Consider the following 22,328-nt stretch of genomic DNA (forward strand, 5'->3'; position numbering starts at 1 on the left):
GACTTTCCTACACATACACATTTATGCTCTCTCTCTTTATCTCTCTCTCTCTTTGTCAATATTTCTCCCTCTCACACACAATTACACACAAACACGTAACACCCCCAACACCTTCAGTCTTTCTGTCTTCCTCTCTCTCACTCACACTCTCTCTCTCTCTCTCTCTCTCTCTCTCTCTCTCTCTCACACACACACACACACACACACACACACACACACACACACACACACACACACACACAAACACCTGCAGCTGTGTGGTTTCTCTGTATGTACAAAAATGGAAGTTTTACAGGAATTACTCAGTTTAACTTCAGCTGCCTGATAGATGCTTATCAGCAGAATTAACACACTACACTACACGTAGACCAACTCTGCACATCTGCAGATCGAATATACACTAAACTCTCATTTAACTGATTTTAATTGCGTTTATTTCATTTCTGTTAAATTGTTGAATCATTATACATTCAAAAACATTAAATATTGCTTTGATCACTGAGAGTCAGCAGGTATAGCTTGATGTCTCCTATTATATCTAATGTAAGGATAATTTAACACAATAATCCTCATGGAAAACACTCCATATATCACTCACCCCTTTGAGTCGAGTCATTTCTTCTAGTGATGTATCTGCGGTCAATCTCCTCATAGACTGCCTCAGTCAGAGTCTTACGCCTCCTCTTAGAGAGCACTGTGAGGGAGACAGAGAGAAACATGGAGCCAGTTCAGTAGAAGAGAAGACTGATGACAGATTGAAGGACTAATGATGTTTAGAGAATGTACAGAAAGTGGATTGTAGATGATCTCTAAATCTCTCTACCTCTCCTGAGCACTCTGTTCTGGTAAAACAGCACAACCAGAAGCACTAAGGCCAGGAGAAGCACCGCTCCAAGAACCAGGAGAGACACTGGATAGATGGATGGAACAGCTGCTAGAAGAGTTTGTGGAGGAGTGTCTGTTCCCTTCACTGTCTGGCCAACTGCAAATAAAAATACAGGATGAGAAACGTGTAGATCACTGAATAACCTATTCTGAAACAATTCAAAAGATGACCAAAGAAACAAAAAAGTACTTGTGGCGGTGGAGGTGGTGGTTGTAATTATAGGTGCAGCAGTAGAATGTACAGATATGTCTGTAAATACAGAAACAAACCATTAAAATAAGCAACCAACTAAGCACAAAACACAAATATTGGCTAAAATTGGAGCTGGATAGTCTGATTCTAATGTTACAGTTAAAGAACTGCATATGTCAAACTAGCTTTAGACAATATTAGTAAGTTCACATTTTAATGCAGGTTTGCAGATTATTAACACTGAGATTAAAGTGATTCCTTTGGAATCTCCAAAAACCAGCAGTATCCTCTGACCTGCACAGGTGGCTCCAACATCCTGATTGTGGGAGCAGTCAGTGTGGTTCTTCAGGGAATGAGGACAGTCCCACAGGTGAATCTCATTCCCTCTACACTTCACTCTGTTCAGCCAGATAGGTCCTTCACCAGCACCAAAGACAGCACTCCCATCAGCACTCAGCGCCGGCCCACAGCCCAGCTGCCTGCAGACCACCTGAGCATCCCTGATGTCCCACAGATCATCACAGATGGAGCCCCACTCAGCGTTATGATACACCTCCAGCCTCCCAGAGCAGCTTCCCTTTCCACCTTTCAGTCTGAGAGGCAGGTGATCTACATCACACACATCACACATGAGGAGATACAGAAACACTGACGAACAAGATTCATTACAGAATTAATAACAGTAGAGCTTTATATTACAACATAGTTTTTCACTATGAGTAAAAGTACTGATTAAAAGGTCATTAATGTTTGAATGAAGAACAAAATTAAATTTGTAACACTTGTTTGATTAATGTTCTGCTCTAGTTAATGAGATATTGTGCATATTAGTTTTTACTTCTTACTTGAGCACTGTCTATGACGGGCAGATGAGGAACATTTCAGATGGCTTCGTAACACACGATCATTTTTCTCTTCTGTGAGTATATTAAGATAATTCGTTAATCATTGAGCTGTTACACAAAGATTTTGCTTAAATATTTATTTCTCTAGAACATTTAGTTCTGTTGATTTATTTGGCCTGATGGCACTAACAGAAAACATTTTGACATTCTATTCATATCATCCTACAAAACTACTATAAACCCGTACCTGTGCAGGTAATTTGAGCCACCTCATTGCGATTAATACACATATTCTGTCTCCAGGGTGAAGATGGACATTGCCACAGAGTGGAGTCATGACTCCTACATTTCAGATTATCCAGCCAGTTAGGAGCTGATTGCACTCTTGCTTTGGACCAGAACTCACTGCCAGATCTTCCACAGTTCAGCTCTTGACAGATCAAACTTGCTGTTTCTTCATCCATCCCATTGACACACACATTACCCCAGGTTCCATTGTAGAACACTTCCAGATTCCCCTCACAGCCCTCAGTGAGTCTGATCTCTTTAAACTCTGGTGGGAGAAAGATCGAATTAATCTAAGTCCAATCCTTAATCCTCAGTTTTTAACTGACATAAATTAGTATGTTAATGAATTCTTCATTCTTTTATTAATTCATTCATTCAGTATTTAGCATTCCATGATAACTTCATTAAAACCTGCAGCTTCTGCAAACATAAATATCACTTTACCTGAGCACACGACTCCTACATCCTCCTTGTGTCCACATTCATCCTCTCCACACAGCTGAAATCTGCAGTTCCACAGGGACGTCTCGTTCCCCTCACACTCCACCTCATTCAGCCATATTGGTCCAGTTCCAGGGCCAAACCAAGATGGTACCGGAAAACTGAGGGCCACTCCACACTGCAGCTGTCTGCAGACCACTTGCGCATCCTTAATATCCCACAAGTCATCACTCACTGTCCCCCATAAGCCGCTGTGGAAAACTTCCAGTCTTCCTGCACAGTCTCCCCCAGAACCAACCAGCCTGATGGAGCTGTGAGCTGAATTAAACTTACCTACACACACACACACACACACACACACACACACACACACAGAGTAATTCACATTAAATGCTTCATGCTATAGTGCACAGCCCCCAGTACGTTCACATACCCTTAAACCCTATTTGCACTTTCAAAGTTCATGAAAACTTAAATGATTAAAAGATTTGATCCAAGATGGCGCAGGTGTATGGCAACGTCTCAGGTGTGCTCCTACCTGGTTTTATTATTGTTCGTGTCTCTGCTTAATCAAGTGCATGCTCTGCCCATTACTTATGATCATGGGATGTTGATGAGCATTCGTACCTGAGTGTTGGAGGGTTTTGTCAGAGAGAGAGGTAGGTCCGTTTTTCCCACCCACCTCCATTGCTGCTGCCACAGGAGCTGTATTCATAAATTCACATTCCCTTTGACAGATCAGGTCCTTGGGCGCGCATATTCACTGAACAGAAAACAACGCCAAGCAACACTAGAACTATGCAGAGCGAAAAGGTTCAAAAAAAGGTTTGTAGGGCAGCTGTATTCACCCAGTCGGCGACGAACACTGCAAAACGTATTTATCAGCACGATTGTTTAATAGAATTGAAAATAATATTTATCACCGAATCGCAATTATGTCGTGTTATCTTTGATTTATCTTGATTTATATTGGGGACTGGGTGAAAACACGCGTCCGTTCAATCTTTTTATGAACTTTTTCGCTTTCCATACTTCCAGTGTTGCTTAGTCTTGTTTTCTGTTCAGTGAATGTGTGCGCCCGAGGACCTGATTCGTCAAAGGGAACGTGAATTTGAAGGGGAACCGAATCAGTTATAACACCTGCTGCTGGGTCAGAGTTTTGTTGCTCCCAACAGTTTAAACAACTTTCGAGTGCATGGAAACAGTGGCGTAGAAGGAAAGGAGGGAATAGAGGTGGCCTGCTCCGACTGCATGTCTCACCATTCAGGTCGATTATATGAATCAAATCGTCTCCGGCTTTCAGGTGGTTTATACAAGCATCTTGAATACTTTTTCTTGCGATGTCCACTGGAGGAGCGCTATGTTTGGATGCAGCCAGTTTTTTCCAGCACTACATTCTTGTGCGCATACTGAGAAACCCACAGTGTCTGGTTAGATTCGGTGGGATGAGTCTAAATAATCTACGTGAAATCCCCTGCCTTTCGCCTTTGGTTACGAGACATTTCTCTGATGCTAAGATGGCACTTTTTAATGTTAGATCCTTGTCAAACAAGGCATTTTTTTGTATCTTCCAACAACTTTGATTTTTTTTTTTTGTTTTTAGTAGAAACTTGGCTCAAAACTGGCAAGAACTGGCACCTAAATGAACTATGAAACGTTGTCTTTTAAAGTGCTTGGCAAAAATCCAGTATTTTGTGCTGTGATTTAATGTCAGATCTCAAGGCTGTTTATTTATTTATTTATTTATTTATTTTGGTCAGAATTATCAAACTTTCTTCTCTAGTTTTGGAATATGACAAAGTGTTGTTGCTTGGTGATTTTAATATTCATATTGACAATGTCTCTGACGGATCTACTACAGAATTTTTGAACACCATGGAATCTGTTAATTTTTTTGGATCTAGTGTTCACTTTATGTATGTCTCCCCATTCTGTCTCTGTGGCGGATTTATTTCTGTCAGATCCTAAGTGTATTACTTTTAATATGCCCCTGTTTATGATTAAGGCTGGTTCCAAACAATGTATAGAGTCATGCTTTCTTAATGATAAATCAATATCACAATTTTCTGTGTTTACATGTACACAGTTGCTTCTCTGCACTGATGTTAATGACCTCCTAGTTGTTTAAATAAGTTATGCTTAAGTGTTTTTAGACAAGGGTGTCCCTGTCAGAATGAGGATAAAACGTCTTGTGAATTGTACACCATGGATAAATGATATTTTGCAGTTGAGGGTAGAGCAAGAATGGAGAAAGTCTCAGCTTCAAGTTCATTATTTATACTCGAAGGAGTTGTGGTCTGTTTTTAATAATAGAGTTAGGGATGCTACAGCCAAATATTTTAATGATTTAATAACTGGTAATATACATAACCCAAGGTTTTTGTTTTCTAGGATGGACTCCCTAGTAAATGGAGACACCCAGAGCACACCCAGTTCTATGATTGATGTTGAACAATTTTTAAAGTTCTTCAAGGATAAGATCACAGATCTTAGGAATAATATTTTGTTTCCCTCTATAAATATTGAAGTGGTTCCTCAGAGTTGGGGAGCTGAAATATTAACATTAAGACGTGTGTATGGCTTAGCATTTTAGGTTCGACACAGCTAATGTTCTTTGTGGATGAAGCTGTATTGTCTTGGGTTTTATGTTATTTGTTTTACATTGTTTTGTTATTTTATTTACTTTATTTGACTGTTGGGAAGCACTTTGTAGTCTGACTTAGAAAAGTGCTATATAAATAAATAATTTGTTTGTTTGTTTGTTTGGTTGGTTGTTTGTTTATTTTTTTTATTTATTTATTTATTTATTTTTTAAACCTTGGGAATCTCCACCAGTAAAGACACAACTTTTGTGTCTGTTTTTGTGAATTTTGAGTTAAAATATTTTCTTTAGTGTGAAACATCTGAGTGAATGTGGAGAGACTATCCTGACTCTATTTTCAAAAGTATTCACTCGCCTGCCTTCACATGCATATGAACTTGAGCGACATCCCATTCTTAATACATAGGGTTTAATATGATGTCGGCCCACCCTTTGCAGCTATAACAGCTTCAACTCTTCTGGGAAGACTTTCCACAAGGTTTAGGAGTGTGTTTATGGGAATTTTTGACCATTCTTCCAGAAGCGGATTTGTGAGGTCAGACACTGATGTTGGACGAGAAGGCCTGGCTCGCAGTCTCCGCTCTAATTCATCCCAAAGGTGTTCTGTCAGGTTGAGGTCAGGACTCTGTGCAGGCCAGTCAAGTTCTTCCACACCAAACTCGCTCATCCATGTCTTTATGGACCTTGCTTTGTGCACTGGTGCGCAGTCATGTCGGAACAGGAAGGGGCCGTCCCCAAACTGTTCCCACAAAGTTGGGAGCATGAAATTGTCCAAAATTTCTTGGTGTGATGAAGCATTAAGAGTTCCTTTCAATGGAACTAAGGGGCCGAGCCCAACTCCTGAAAAACAACCCACACCATAATCCCCCCTCAACCAAACTTTACACTTGGCACAATGCAGTCAGACAAGTACCGTTCTCCTGGCAACCGCCAAACCCAGACTCGTCCATCGGATTGCCAGACGGAGAAGCGCAATTCGTCACTCCAGAGAACACGTCTCCACTGCTCTAGAGTCCAGTGACGGCGCTTTACACCACTGCATTCGACGCTTTGCATTGTACTTGGTGATGTAAGGCTTGGATTCAGCTGCTCAGCCAGGGAAACCCATTCCATGAGGCTCTCTATGCTGTTCTTGAGCTAATCTGAAGGCCACATGAAGTCTGGAGGTCTGTCGCGAATGACTCTGCAGAAAGTTGGTGACCTCTGCGCACTATGCGCCTCAGCATCTGCTGACCCCGCTCTGTCATTTTACGTGGCCGACCACTTTGTGGCTGAGTTGCTGTCGTTCCCAATCGCTTCCACTTTGTTATAATACCACTGACAGTTGACTGTGGAATATTTAGTAGCGAGGAAATTTCACGACTGGACTTGTTGCTCAGGTGGCATCCTATCATGGTACCACGCTGGAATTCACTGAGTTCCTGAGAGCGACCCATTCTTTCACAAATGTTTGTAGAAGCAGTCTGCATGCGTAGGTGCTTGATTTTTTACACCTGTGGCCATGGAAGTGATTGGAACACCTGAATTCAATGATTTGGATGGGTGAGTGAATACTTTTGGCAATATAGTGTATCATGTCATAAAAACGTTTAAACAGTCCAAGACATTAATAGAGATGGAGTAGAAGGAGTAATAAGCTAATTATATAGAAAAAATATGGGGTAGTTTCTATTGGGAATTGTTTGTCTTCAACTCCAACCTTATATTTACACTTGTAAAGATAACACTTTTTAAATAGATCTTCCTGATTTCCTTTAAAGTTAAGATATTTAGATCTATTATGAGATTAATTTTTAAATGAAAAACTTTATTCAAAAATGTTATTCTTTCTTTTCCCGTTGCTATCGAAACACAAAAAGTTTCAGTCCATAGGCGGAGCCTTATTTTAGCCACACTCCTGCATTTTAGAGCCGGAAGTGAGACTGCATCCCTGCCGTTATTTTGAAGTTAATGTGTCTCAAAGTCTGGAAATTGTGAAATAACTTTAAGAACTATATAATCACATATGTTCTGCAATTAAATAAATTTTTCGTATGGTTAGAAATATTTAGATTTGAGTTCGATCCCTGGTGATGCTACAGCCAGGGAGTCCAAGAGAGCACAACTGGCCTCGCTCTCTCTGGGTGGGTAGGATGGCCCCTCCTTCTCCCCCCATCACTCAGCGCGATGCTAGTCAGCGCAGGCGTCTGTTAGCTGACGTAACAGATCTGGCGGTTGGCGCTTTCCTCCGAGCGCATTCAGCTGTCCAATGAGGTTGCGTGAGCAGCGGTTCGAAAAGAAGCGGTGGCTGGTTTCACAGGTCGCGGAGGAAGCCTGTGTTAGCCTTCACCATGAACCTTTCAGCATTGATAGTATCGTGTGATTGGGGGAGTCCTAACTAGTGGGTGGAATTGGAAACTACTAAATTGGGGAGATAATTGGGTAAAAATCCCAACTGTTAAAGCTGTTCTTGTTTTTCATGTGCTGGCTACCGTTCTGCTCAAAATTAGCTAAAATTATCACTGCCAAAACTACTACAGTCACTACTGAAATGTTTGATAAACTGTTGGTGTTATGATTGTTTCATTAGTGACAAAATCAAATGTTCAATCATTTCCTTTAATAAATTAAAATACACAACTGTTTTAAGGTAATTACTTATTGTTCCTCTACATGATGAAGGAAGTTAATCTTCTGTTAAATAATCAAAATGAAAATACATTTTTAGGCATTTTAAATAATTAGGTGTGTTAATACTGACCAGAGCAGGTGATGGAGAGCTGTTCTCTGGAGCTGCAGTTGACTGCTTGTGCGCTGCTGCAGTTCCCCAGGTGAGCTTCACTCCCAGAACAACTGAAACCCATCACACACATGTGTCTGTGTTCAGGACTGGATGTAGAGGAGCTGGAGAAGCTGAACACAGAGCCACAGCCCAGCTGTCTGCAGACCACAGAGGCCTCAGACTCACTCCAGGAGTCCAGCAGAACTCTCCTCCAGTCCTGCATAAAGTACACCTCCACCTCCCCCTCACACTCCATCCCTCCAGAAAACCGCACTCTCCCTTCATGAGACACCAGAGAGGAATCTGAGGAGAAAAAAAATTATAATTTCTGTTTTAATTTGAGGGTGTCATTGATACACTCATTTACTAACATGATATTAATTACTTTTACATGCAGTACAGTAGTTTTGAGTGCAGTGCTCACCACTGCAGATGACTCCAACATCCTGTTTATGAGTGCATGCAGTTCGACTCCATGATGAAATGGGACATTTTGACAGGTGTGTTTCGTTCCCCTGACAGTCAAACACATCAGCCCAAATCCGGCCACTCCCCTCCCCAAACCAGTCTGACCCCAACATAGCCACAGCACTCCCACACTTCAGCTGACCACAGAGGACACTGGCAGCTCTCATATCCCAGCCTACATCACACACTGTGCCCCACTCACTGAGGTACTGAAGCTCCACTCGACCAGAACAGGAGTCAGAGCCATTCACCATTTGAGTCTGACTGTGACCTGAATCAACATCACATTACATGAATCAGCATAAAGGAATCTCATTGCTTGTATAATATGACAAACAGTGGCAAGGTTTACTGAAAGTTTTCTTTTAAGGAGAGCTTAAATATTAATACTTTACCAGCACACACCAGTCCCACATCATTCTCATGGGTGCAGTTGTGTTTGAGCGAAGATGATGTTGGACAGAAGGAAATTTGAGATTCGTTGCCTCTACACTGAAGCTCCTCTGACCACACCTGACCCTCCCCTCTGCCAAAAGCAGCTACTCCCAGCACTTCCAAAGGAGGCCCACAGCCCAGCTCTCGACAAACAACCTCTGCATCCTGCTGGTCAAAGTCAGCATCACACATTGTGGACCAGGTCTCTCCATTAAACACCTCCACTCTCCCAGAGCAGAGATGAGGACCATCAGTAAGTATGGACTCTTTTGTCTGACCTGTATGTATACATTACATTAAAACTGTGCACAGCATAGAAAACATAATAGATTTATAGATATTTGGCACTTTGGAAAAAAAGGTGATAATTGTGAGCAAATGTAGGTTTGTCTATCCTTCTTGCAAGATGTATTACCCTTTTTATTTTCCTTTTTCTCCCCTCTGTTTTAAAGGATTTGTTCAAAACACACACAAATGTATATTTGGTTAGCAGATGGAATTCAACCTCAGAGACCCAAGTACTGATTTTTGTTATGTATTTTCATTTATTTTCCCTTTTAAATCATTTATTAAGCCACTGACCTTGAAAAGAATGTTATTTTTTACATATTTTGCCTTGGGATGCAGTGTCAAAAAAGTAGTCCATTACTGATTACTATTTACTTAACTAAAATTGTAATAGGATTACTTTACTCATTACTTTCTGGAAAATGTAATCTCAAACCTCATTACTTTTAAGTTACATTCTAAAACCCATACAAAACATACTGGAATCAAATCTACAAACATATCTGTAAAGTGCAAAAATGATAGACAATAGTTCTTCCCATAGCTTATTTAGGAACAAAATATATCAGTAATAGCAACATTAAACCTGTATAAAATGAATTTCACTACACTTGGTGTTACTATTTTCTCTGAACAAGTCCAAATGTATTTAAGCAATAGAAAAATAAAGTCCAATAAAAGCTTTTTCACTGGACCAACAAAACAAAACCTATATTTCATGCATGTGGACAGGCAAGTATAAGAACTGAAGTAACCAAAATGTTTTTTGGTCTGATGGCGGTACACTTTTGCCTGTGACTGGTATCCTGTTAAGTATTTGTCTAAATCAGGGGTCAACAACATGCAGCTCTTCTACTGCCCTGTTGTGGCTCCACAGCAGATCTAGATTTTTAAATAAAAATAAAATAATCCTCCTTTTCTGTAAACTAAAGCTCTGCTGACAGTTCTAATACAGTTTTAATAATAAATGGTCTTAAAAGCTGGAGTTATTGTAGCCTATAACTGCTAATTCGCCAGCCTTTAATCCTGCTGGCGCTCAGACTGCTGGTCAACAGCAACACAGACAACAGTCTCACCTAGCTAGTAGCTAACGAAAAGGTAAAAAAGAATGATTTAAGACGACCATGGATAATTTGGAGACGAATGGATTCATCTGCATTTATAAGCGCTCCAACTGGTTTCGTAAAACGTTTAATCTGCAATGAGAAACTGCCAAACGCTAAAAAGTCGCGAGGTTGAAGTCAGATTCTTGTTCAAATTCTCCCATTCCACCTTAAATGGTGCAGCAATTACATTCTGCCACCTCAGGCACAATTTAAGGTGGAACGGAAAAATTTGAACACAAAGCTGGCGAATGAGAAGCGACTTCAGTCACGTAAAAAGTCTAAAATTGAGAGACATTTTACAAGAAATTATTCTGCTTTTCCTGATGGAGATGCAAGAAATGTGGTTATAGCTGAGCTAAAGCTTAACGCAGAGCAAAGTGAGTCTGGGTACTCTATCCTTCGGGACAGGGGTCTTTAGCCACGAGTTTCGTTTTAGCATGCACCCAGATTAAGTGCTTCGACAAATTTCTTTGTTGAGTTTGCAGCTGTTAAAATGTGCTTTTGGCCTGGATATAGCTTACTCTTCATGGTACTGTTTTTGTCTTTGCGTGAAACAAATTCAGAATAATGAGAATATCTCCATTTGCGGAAATATCCACTTTTGTGCTCTGCCATTGTTGCCAAACTGCATTTGTGCTGCGCTCCTCACATTTGTGATCACACGACCAGCTGCGTTAGGTGTTAGAAAACAGCTCAGGACATGCTTCATATTAAAATATTAAAAATAATATTTTTATAGAAAAATGTGATGCGAGTATCAGTTTTTATTAAGTTAGTGACTGTAATGTGATTACAAAATATTTATCTGTGATACGTTACAATATTTTGTTACAGAAAAAAATAATCATATTACTGTAATGCGTTACTTTGTACCGCGTTACCCCGAACACTGTTAGGGTGGATTTTGGGACAATGTAACCATGAGTTTTAAATGCTTTGATTTTTTGTCATTTCTAATTGTGATTTTAACAAAGTTTTATTTGATCTAATATTACTGAGTAATATTAGTGAGTCATTGTGAGACATTTAGTCACTAAAAAGAAGTAGGCAGCAACAGTTGTTAAAATTTACAGTACTGGGTCTCTGAGGGCTAATGTGTACTGTTAGATTAGCTAACAAAGTAAACTGGCCATAGAGATGTGAGAAGATAATCCTGCGTCTCTTATTAGTAATTTATTACAGCTTATAATGCAGAACTTGCACACACTCAACAGATGATCCCACAATGAGCAGTGAGGGAAGTGCACTGTACTGTGAGTGTCAGACAGTCTACTGCTTTGTGCGGGACGGGAAACTAGTTCAATTCATACAGTGTATAAATATGGTTCATTCATTTAGAAAGGAACGAGGAAATTTCACTTAAATGATACTGTAATTTTGTGTGGTCTTTCCTTTTGTTCAAATTCTCTCAGGAACTCCCATTTCAGAACCACTAGAGTAAAAAATTCTAGTTATTCAAGCCTAAATACACTCAAAATATCTGATATAATAGAATCTAGTGTGATGTTAAAAATAATATTTATACATCACATACTGTTCCCCATGTTCCATTACAATGAATCTCGCCCAGCACAGCGACTGTCAGTGTTCACCAACTTCACTCTGGCTGTGAGAGAGAGAGAGAGAGAGAGAGAGAGAGACAGACAGACAGACAGACTGATTGTAGTTTTTTAGTAGTTTGTAGTTTGATTGTAGTTTTGTGCAGTTTTTTAATCAATAAATCAACCAGGCAACTAAGTACTCAATCAGCCAATAACTAGGTAACATTTTATGAATTAATTGTTGATTCTGGAGATGTAAGGAGAAAAATACAATGGAAATGTATTTAAAATGTTAATGTTAATAATGAGAACTTATCAACTGGGGTGAGAAAAGAGCAAAAGCGTTTCCTGAACAACACAAAATATGTTTGAGACATTTTTGGCCGATTACTGGCACACAGCAGCACGTGACATAAAACACACATCAAGAGTAAGAAGACTTTTCTATTTACAGCACTTTTTTGATGTATTTAGTAAGATCTTTAAATTGCATCTCCTTTACAAATTATATATTCTATTTTACAATAATGAAATTGTGACTTAATATGCAAAGAAATAAAAGAGATTTTAAAATATATATCTTATTTATTATTTAACAGTGAAAGTGCTCTTACCAGCTGTGGTGAGTGTGATTGTAGAGGACAGAAGAATGAGAGCCACACAGCTGTCAATCTCCCTCTGACCTGCTCACAGTCCGTTCAACTCAGCAGCAGAACAAGCCTCACCTCCACTCCCCTAGAGAGACTGAATAAACTGAGAGAGGGAGAGAGAGAGCTCCCCACAGCCGCCAATCACACTCACTATTACCTTATTAGAAAGAGAAGAGGAAATCATCAAACATTTTCAGTGACAAATCAGAGGAGGCATTTTTTTCTTTCTCCATATTTATCGAAAGAGCGTCAGCACTGATCAACAGAACTCCACCTCCGTCTCTAGAGGTGTGTGTGTGAGGAGAGACGCTCACAGCAGTGTGGTGAGAAACACACCAACATACAGGAGACTGACTTCAGAGAGAGGAAACACTCCAGTGTAGTACAGCATTAATGCTGCACCTGCAGAGAGCTGATCCACACACTGATAACCATCTCACACACACATACACACACACACACACACACACACACAAAGACACACTCACACATATACACACACACACACACTTACAAACACACACACACACACACACCCCTGCAGCTGTGTAGTTTCTCTGTATGTAAAAAAAAATGGAAGTTTTACAGGAATTACTCAGTTTAACTTCAGCTGCCTAATAGATGCTTATCAGCAGAATTAACACACTACACTACATGTAGATCTACTCTGCACATTACATCTAATATACTCTAAACTATCAGTTAACTGATTTTGATTACATTTATTTAATTTCTGTTAAACTGTTGAATCATTATGCATTCAAGACCATTAAATACTGCTTTGATCACTGAGAGTGAGCAGGTATAGCTGGGTGTCTTATGTTATGTTTAATGTACATACACTTTAATTTAATACAATAATCATCATGTAAAACACATCATATATCACTCACCCCTTCGAGTCAAGTCATTTCTTTTAGTGATGTATCTGCGGTCGATCTCCTCATAGACTGCCTCAGTCAGACTCTTACGCCTCCTCTTAGAGAGCACTGTGAGGGAGACAGAGAGAAACATGGTGCCAGTTCAATAGAGGAGAAGACTGATGACAGATTGAAGGACTAATGATGTTTAGAGAATGTACAGAAAGTGGATTGTAGATGATCTCTGAATCTCTCTACCTCTCCTGAGCACTCCGTTCTGGTAAAACAGCACAACCAGAAGCACTAAGGCCAGGAGGAGCACCGCTCCAAGAACCAGGAGAGACACTGGATAGATGGGCAGAACAGATGGTGGAAGAGTTTCTAGAGGACTGTTTGTTCTCTTCACTGACTCACCAACTGAAATAAAAATATAGAATCGAAAATGTGTAGATCACTGAACAATCTATTCAGAAACAATTAGAAAAATGAAAAAAAGTACCTGTGATGGTGGAGGTGGTGGTTTTTGTTGTGGGTGCAGCAGTAGAATGTACAGATATGTCTGTAAATACAGAAACAAAACATAAAAATGAGCAACCAACAAAAAAGTCACAGACATATTCAACATCTCTCTGAGCACTGCAGTCATTCCAACATGCTTCAAGTCCACCACCATCATCCCTGTGCCAAAGAAGTCTCCAGTGTCCTGCCTCAATGACTACCATCCCGTTGCACTCACTCCCATCATCATGAAGTGCTTCGAGAGTCTTGTCATGAGGCACATCAAAGACCTGCTCCCCCCTTCACTGAACCCACTGCAATTTGCATATCACCCCAACCACTCAACAGACGATGCCATCTCCACCACACTCCACCTGGCTCTCACCCACCTGGACAATAAAGACACCTACATCAGAATGCTGTTTATAGACTTCAGTTCAGCATTCAACACCATCATCCCTCAGCAGCTGATTGGAAAACTGAGCCTGCTGGGCCTGAACACCTCCCTCTGTAACTGGGTCCTGGACTTCCTGACTGAGAGACCTCAGTTAGTCAAAATCGGTAAAAACATCTCCAGCGCCACCATACTGAGCACCGGTGCCCCTCAGGGCTGTGTGCTTAGTCCACTGCTGTTCACTCTGCTGACTCACGACTGTACTGCAAATTACAGCTCAAATGACATCATCAAGTTCGCATGACTGTGGTAGGTCTGATCAGCAAGAACGTTGAGTCAGCATACAGAGAGCAGGTGCAGCGGCTAACGGACTAGTGCAGAACCTCACCTGGTCCCTCCACACCAACTCCATAAGCAAGAGAGACCAGCAGTGCCTCTACTTCCTGCAGAGACTGAAGAAAGCTCATTTCCCCCCTTCCATCCTCACCGTGTTCTATAGGGGGTCCGTGGAGAGCATCTTCAGCAGCTGCATCATTGCCTGGTTTGGGAAATGCATTGCCTCCAACCTCAAGACCCTACAGCGTATAGTGAGGACAGCTGAGAAGATCATCGGGGTCTCTCTCCCCTCCAATATGGACATCTACACCACACACTGCATCCGCAAAGCCACCAGCATTGTGGACGACCCCATCCATCCCTCACATGGACTTTTTTCACTGCTGCCGTCTGGCAGAAGGTACCGGAGAATCACTGCTGCCATCACTGCCAGACTCAATAGCTTTGTCCCTCAAGCGATCAGGTTTTTAAACTCATAAGGACTAAACTGAACCCCCCCTCACACACTTACTCTACACTCACACACACACACACACACTCCTCTTTGGGTGCTCTTTGCACTATCTGGAACTCTGCTGCTAATACTGTGTTTACACTTTGCTTACTCGAGTACTGTATATACCTCAGGAACTGCTGTGCTCACGTATGTCATCTGACTGTGTAAACTCACAGATCACAGCATGTTAAATAATCTTTGCACCTTATTTCACAACCCTACCTCATGATCAGAAATGAGTGCTGTGTCGGCGCTGCACTGTCCTGTGTCTAATGTCTGTTTATTTATCGCATTTATTGCACTGTTTCTAGTCTTTTTTTTTTTTGCACACTTATGTCTGCACATTTGCACTTTGTACTGTGTATGACACAAATATTACCTAAAATTGGAGCTGGATAGTCTGATTCTAATCTTAGGTTCAAGAAGTGCATATGCCAAACTAGCTTTAGACAACATTAGCAAGTTCACTTTCAATACAGGCCTGGAGATTATTAACGCTGCAATTAAAGCGATCCCATTGAAATCAGAAACTCAACAACCAACGACTCCTCTGACCTGCACAGGTGACTCTAACATCCTGACTGTGGGAGCAGTCAGTGTCAGTTCCTTGAGGGAATGAGGACAGTCCCACACTTCACTCTGTTCAGCCAGATAGGCCCTTCACCAGCACCAAAGACAGCACTCCCATCAGCTCTCAGCGCCGGCCCACAGCCCAGCTGCCTGCAGACCGCCTGAGCGTCCTTGATGTCCCAAAGGTCATGACAAATGGAGCCCCACTTAGCGTTGTGATACAACTCCTGCCTTAATTAATCATTCAGCTGTTACACAAAGATTTTGGTTAAAGATTTATTTCTCTAGAACATTCTGTTCTGTATTGATTTGGTCTGGTTGCACTCAGAGAAAATAACAAAAAAATTTTGACATTCTATTCATATCATCCTACAAAACTACTATAAACTCCCTACCTAAGAAGGTAATTTGAGCCACCTCACTGTTTTTATCACAGTAGTTCTGTCTCCAGGGTGAAGATGGACAATGCCACAGAGTGGAGTCATGACTCCTACATTTCAGATTATCCAGCCAGTTCAAAGCTGACTCCACTCTTGCTTTGGTAGCCCTGTCACTGCCAGATCTTCCACAGTTCAGCTCCTGACAGATGAGACTTATTGTGTCTTCATCCATCCCATTTACACACACATTACCCCAGGTTCCATTGTAGAACACTTCCAGATTCCCCTCACAGCCCCCAGTGAGTCTGATCTCTTTAAACTCTGGTGGGAGAAAGATTAAATGAAGTCCACTTTTTAAATAAATTTTTTGGTATAGTAAGGAATTCTTCATTAATTAATTCATTCAGTATGTAGCATTCTTTGAAGCAACAACAAAAAATAAAAAAAATGAAATCAAAATATCTTGCAGTCTTGCAGCCTGTTTATTCTTTATTATTACTGTAATCCATTTTTCAGATATTTTATTGAATAACCTGTTGAGAGAGTACAGCGTTCATTAGAGTTGTTATTTATTTAAAGGGTTCATATCATAAAAATGCTTTTTCCTCACTTTTGAAAAATAAATTGGTTCAATGTTGTATGAACACTGCTGCAGTTGTATGAAAGTCCAGCAGTCCAAATATGTAAAATAAGCTGCAATCTATTCATGTATGTATCCACCTATTCTGCCTACAGCAGTTTAGCCCCGCCCACTCAAAATGTAATTGAACTGGTTTTTGAACAATACAGGACAGCCAATCACAACAGAGCTTATTTACATATAGATATCAGTATTAAAGGCACTGTAACAAAAACAGCCTGTTTAATTGCAAGGAATAAGGAGAGGCTGGAAAATGGTCATGAAGAAATGAATTATGAATTATAGAATTTTTAAGAACAAAATCAAACTTCAAATTGTTTATCTGAAAAAACATTGACCGATCACATGATCAGAGGTATGAAATAATTAGTCACATTTTAAGTACATGTACTTCAGTAAAATACTGTGCCGGCTTATTCTTAGTGTGGGAACAAACTGAAAGTAAAGTTTATAAAGGAAATGATTTTATTTAGAACTATGAATTTTATATAAAACCGTTTGCCTGATTAAATGGTTCTTTGGATGGTGAAAAGGTTCTTCAGATATGGTTCTATATAGCACCAAAAAGCATTCTGCTACTGTTATGATGCCAAACTTGTATATAATAGCAGAACCCTTTTTGGTGCTACATAGAAACATTTACATTCAGTCTGAATTAAAGAATGTTTAAAGTGTGAACATTAAAAGTTTGTACTTTTCATATTAAATACACTTTTGAAAAGTTCACTTGAATGTATGGGAACACTTTATAATAATTTTTATTAACATACCATTAACTAATGATTAATAGCTGTGAACAAATGATTAGTTCATGAGAATTTGAAAATTAACAAATGTTTACAAATGACAGTTCATGTAGTTACCAATGCATGTATTCATATTCACAAACATGTTAATGAATAATTTGTTCATCAGAATTGGAAAATGAATAAATGACTAGTTAATGAGGCTTTGAAAATGAGCAAATGTTTATCAATGATAGTTCATGTTGCCAATGTGTGCATTCATATTTACAAGTATGTTAACAACTCATTGATCCATGAGAATTTGAAAAATAGCAAATGTTTATAATTACCAGTTCATGTAGTTGCCAGTGTGTGCATTCATACTTTTAAACATGAACAAATCTTTAGTTCTTAAGAATTTGAAAAGGTACATAAGTTTATGATTGGCAGCTTGTGTATAACAGTGTGCTGTCTCAGAACAGTGTGTGGCGCTGCTACAAGTGCATAACACACAACGGTGCTGCTGCGGTTCTACATACTTCACTGTCACTGCTAGGCTGAGAGGGCTCCAACCCCCAAAGGTATCCAATCAAGAGCAGCTCTGTGCTCCTGTTCACCTACAATGTGCTTCAGCAAGACAGCTGTGTCTAATAAAGTGACAGCAAGTCTATATTATGGCTAAATATTGAGGTAACACACAATAATCTTATAATCAAAAAAAGATCTTTTAGTTCTAGGCCTTTTTCAGTACATAAAGTAAGTTGAAACGGTTCATAATTAGTTTATAAATACTTACAAATCATGAATAAATATGTATAATATGTAAAATAAAAATGTTAACAAATATGTTTAAGCTATATATGCATCAGTTATACACTTTTTTGCAGTACCTGAACTAAGTTGAAACTCTTCATTATTAGTTAATATTTCTAAAGGCTTACAACCTATTAGTGAATATGGATTTAAATTTCATATGCATGTTAACACATTATCACTCCTTACATACACTTATGTATGATTTGACATCTCCATACAGTAATTCGTAATTAGGAAACATTAATTGATTATATAAACCTTTTGACAGTACATACTCCAAAATGAACCACGTTCACTATTTCTTAAACACTGTAAATGTTTATCAGCCACTGGCATTTAACACATATTTACCGGTCATCAGTAAATTCAAACTAGGCCAAGAGTGAAATTAAATAATGACTTTAATTGGCATTTGCTCACCAATTACAAATAAAAAATGAAGCCATTTGCTCAACAATTACAAAAAAAGACAGAAATTTGCTCAAGTACAAAAAAGAAGAAATATACTTAAAAATTACAAATAAAAAAATGAAGAAATTTGCTCAGCAATTGCAAACAAAAAAAGTCACTCAATGAAAGTACAAATTCAGTTACAGTAAAGTGACTGTATCAAAGGCATTCCAGGGCCCCTTGATAGCCTCGCCACTCATCACTTATCACTGCTGTGCCAGTCCTCACATGGTGGATGATAAGTGGTACGAGGTGAGCTCTTGATCTTCACTCTACCAATCGAAGGACTGGTTTGCATGTGTGTCTCGCTTGTTTTTTGACGCCCAGCATTCCAAACACCCATTTTGTTCTTTTCCACCCACCTGCCATGCATCCTCTCCCATACTGTAAAAAATTGGGAATCCACATTTAACCTCTTTTGTTAAATTCTTTATTTGAAAGCTGCTATGATACTTAAGTCTTCCTGTACAGTTTACAGTAGACAGTGTTTGCACGAGATCCATCATAAAGTCCACCTCCCTGTATCTGACCTCGTTGTACATTTTATCAGCTCCACTGACCATATAGTTTCACTTTGTAGTTCTACAGTTACAGACTGTACTCCATCTGTTTCTCTGCATACTTTGTTACCCTGTTCTTCAATGGTCAAGACCCCCACAGGACCCCACAGAGCAGGTACTATTTGGGTGGTGGATCATTCTCAGCACTGCAGTCACACTGAAGTGGTGGTGGTGTGAGTGGATCAGACACAGCAGTGCTGCTGGACTGAGAACTATAGACATCCAGCCAACAGCTTCTTGTGACCACTGATGAAGGACTAGAGGATGACCAACACAAACTGTGCAGCAACAGATGAGCTACTGTCTCTGACTTTACATCTACCTGGTGGTCCAACAAGGCAGGAGTGTCTGATAGAGTGGACAGTGAGTGGACACAGTGTTTAAAAACTCCAGCAGCACTGCTGTGTCTGATTCACTCATACCAGCACAACACACACTAACACACCACCACCACATCAGTGTTACTGCAGTTCTGAAAATGATCCACCATCCAAATAGTACCTGCTCTGTGGGGGGTCATGAGCAATGAAGAACAGGGTAACAAATTATGCAGAGAAACAGATGGACTACAGTCTGTAACTGTAGAACTACAAAGTACATCTATATAGTAAAAGCTGATAAAATGGACAATGAGCTTAGACACAACATATATACATATATATATATATATATATATATATATATGGATTTGTTAGTATTTTGATCGACTGTAGACCAGTTAGAAAGTTTAGCTATAGCTGTGCTAACGTTATTAATAGACGTCTGCTTGCTGTTTAAGGGCATGATAGCTTGCAACCATTCTAAAAAAACAAACATCAGGCCTGAAATGTAAAAAATAAAAATAATTAACATGAGATAATGTTATATCTCATAAATTAGTTTATCAGGCTTTAATCTTCATCACTGGACTTGCCAAGTAATACTTGCGTTGACTGACTCATCTGTTGCATGTAAATATGTTTGTTTTAATACCTCAGCGCCTATTCTGATTATCATAATAAAGTAGCATTTCCCTGCAAGAGGTAATGTTTATTTTTTCCAGTATAATGTGTTCTCTGCACACACAATACACATCTACACTCTTGTGCAAAAAAATAAATAAATAAATAAAATAAAAGTTAAAAAGTACTAATGGTTATTACTAATGTTTTCCGGCCCAGTCCGTGTCCAGATTTAAGCCCTATTTGAACATTTGGTCTCACATTAAACACAAACTAGCTTGGCAATGTTTGTAACTGTTTAAGGCCAGCAATGCTGAGTGGAACAACATTGACTCTTCTGTAAAAGTCTGTCTGCAAGTTTACCCACAAGATTTCAACATTTACATAAATCAAAGGGAAAAGCTCTCCTATACTCAGTTATTATATTTATTATTTAATTCTTGCCAGTTTACTAATTTAAGAACAATGGCAAACAGTAAAAGCTTAAAGTTTGCCATTTTGGGCTTGGCTTGTTTTTTTTTCATGGGATTGTACATGCTAAATAAGGGGACTATTCCACCATAAAAATTAGCATGCATCCATGGGCTAACTTACTGTGCACCATTGACAGCTATGGAGAGCTCCACCTTTGTGAGGCATTGGATTAGTTTAGAAATGTCATACTCAGACACAATAGTTCTTTGTTCCCACCCATGTTTAGTGGAAAATTTCTCATGGTTGTACCCTGATGTTCTCATTACGAAATCACACGTAGTCCCGTGAGACTATGCACTTCCTGCATTCTTTTGTGGCAACTACTGCGAAATTGGACAAGCTTTACAGAACGTTATCAAAGAAACCATTCACCTGTAGTGCAAAATTCTGTTTTTGTCAAAACAACTAAATTTAGTGTTACTGCATTATTGATTTCACACTGTTAGGTTAGATCAGGTGTAGTTTTTATAGTAATTATAAGATTCACATGGTGGCAAATTCGTTGCTAGTTTCAACTTGACAAGTTTTGATTACCTGCAACGATATGGTCCAGCTCAGTAGTGCAGCATTTTGGCAACAAGCTGGCAAAACATTTTGCTGTTTTGTTGGTTGGACCTGGCCATGTAAGTGGTTAAACTGGAAACTTTATTTTGTAGTGAATCTAAACTCCTAAATCTATTGTGCTGAATGGGATTTAATGTTCTATAAAGCGGCAGAGTAAGAAGAGAAAGAAAGGAAAGAAGAAGAGGAGCGGGAGGAAATGAAAGATTCAGTGGAAGAAAGAAAGGGAGAAAAACATGAAAGTGGAAGAAGAAGAAGAAGAAGAAAAGAGGCAAACAAACCAGCAGCCAGCAAAGGTGGAGGGAGAGGCTGATGTTCTGGACCTGCCAGTAGGCCTCGTGTCCGGCAGCCTTAAAAGCGTTTCAGCTGAGATGCTGGAGAACACGGCACCTCCACAACAGGAGAACCTCACTGAAGAGACAGATGAAACCAAAAAACGTCTAATGAATATGCTGCTGGATGAGGCTGAGACACACATGGAGCAGCTTCTGAGTGAGTTAATGACATAATATTCATAACAGACACTAAATAATAGTAGTGAACACCAAATATTCATAGTAGAAACAGATTAATTCATAGTAGTCAACAAATATTCATGGTAGACACTGTAAAATTCATAGTGGGTACTGAATAATTCATAGCTGTCACCAAATATCCAAAGTAGATACTGAATAATTCATTGCAAATAATAAATAATGTATAATGAAGACTGAATAGTTCATAGTAGTCACTAAATATTAATAGTAGATACTAAATAATCTACCATGGATACTGAATATTCATAGTGGACAGTACACGATTCATAGTGGATGCTGAATAATTCATAATGGGTAAGGAATAATTCATAGTAATTACATAATAATTTGTGATATATACTGTATAATTCATAGTGGATACAGTATAATTCATAGTACGTACTGAACAATTCATAGGAGTCACCACATGTTGATAGTGGACACTGTAAAATTCATAGTAGTCACTAAATATTAATAGTAGATACTAAATAATCCATATTGGATACTGTATAAATCACAGTAGATACTGATTAATTTGTAGTAGTCACTAAATATTCATTGCTGATACTCAAAAATTCATAGTGGATACTGAATATTCATAGTGTACAG

General features: G+C 39.3%; 1 protein-coding gene across 1 annotated transcript in view; it reads right to left on the reverse strand.

Moving 5' to 3' along the window:
• Positions 1-15,663, reverse strand: part of LOC118800639 (antigen WC1.1-like) — a 32,772-nt gene extending 17,109 nt beyond the window's left edge. The window contains exons 1-14 of the mRNA XM_036560898.1: positions 15,643-15,663; positions 14,644-14,830; positions 13,863-13,922; positions 13,622-13,780; positions 13,397-13,492; positions 8,879-9,196; positions 8,440-8,754; positions 7,995-8,318; positions 2,656-2,985; positions 2,171-2,476; positions 1,924-1,995; positions 1,318-1,687; positions 824-1,020; positions 599-694 (exon numbers count right to left, since the gene is read on the reverse strand). Of these exons, the coding sequence (XP_036416791.1) occupies positions 599-694; positions 824-1,020; positions 1,318-1,687; positions 1,924-1,995; positions 2,171-2,476; positions 2,656-2,985; positions 7,995-8,318; positions 8,440-8,754; positions 8,879-9,196; positions 13,397-13,492; positions 13,622-13,780; positions 13,863-13,922; positions 14,644-14,830; positions 15,643-15,663 (2,851 nt within the window). The remainder of the gene's footprint in view (positions 1-598; positions 695-823; positions 1,021-1,317; positions 1,688-1,923; positions 1,996-2,170; positions 2,477-2,655; positions 2,986-7,994; positions 8,319-8,439; positions 8,755-8,878; positions 9,197-13,396; positions 13,493-13,621; positions 13,781-13,862; positions 13,923-14,643; positions 14,831-15,642) is intronic.
• Positions 15,664-22,328: the final 6,665 nt, after the last annotated feature.

This window comes from Colossoma macropomum, unplaced genomic scaffold (genome assembly GCF_904425465.1).
Source record: "Colossoma macropomum unplaced genomic scaffold, Colossoma_macropomum, whole genome shotgun sequence".
Classification (NCBI taxonomy): domain Eukaryota; kingdom Metazoa; phylum Chordata; class Actinopteri; order Characiformes; family Serrasalmidae; genus Colossoma; species Colossoma macropomum.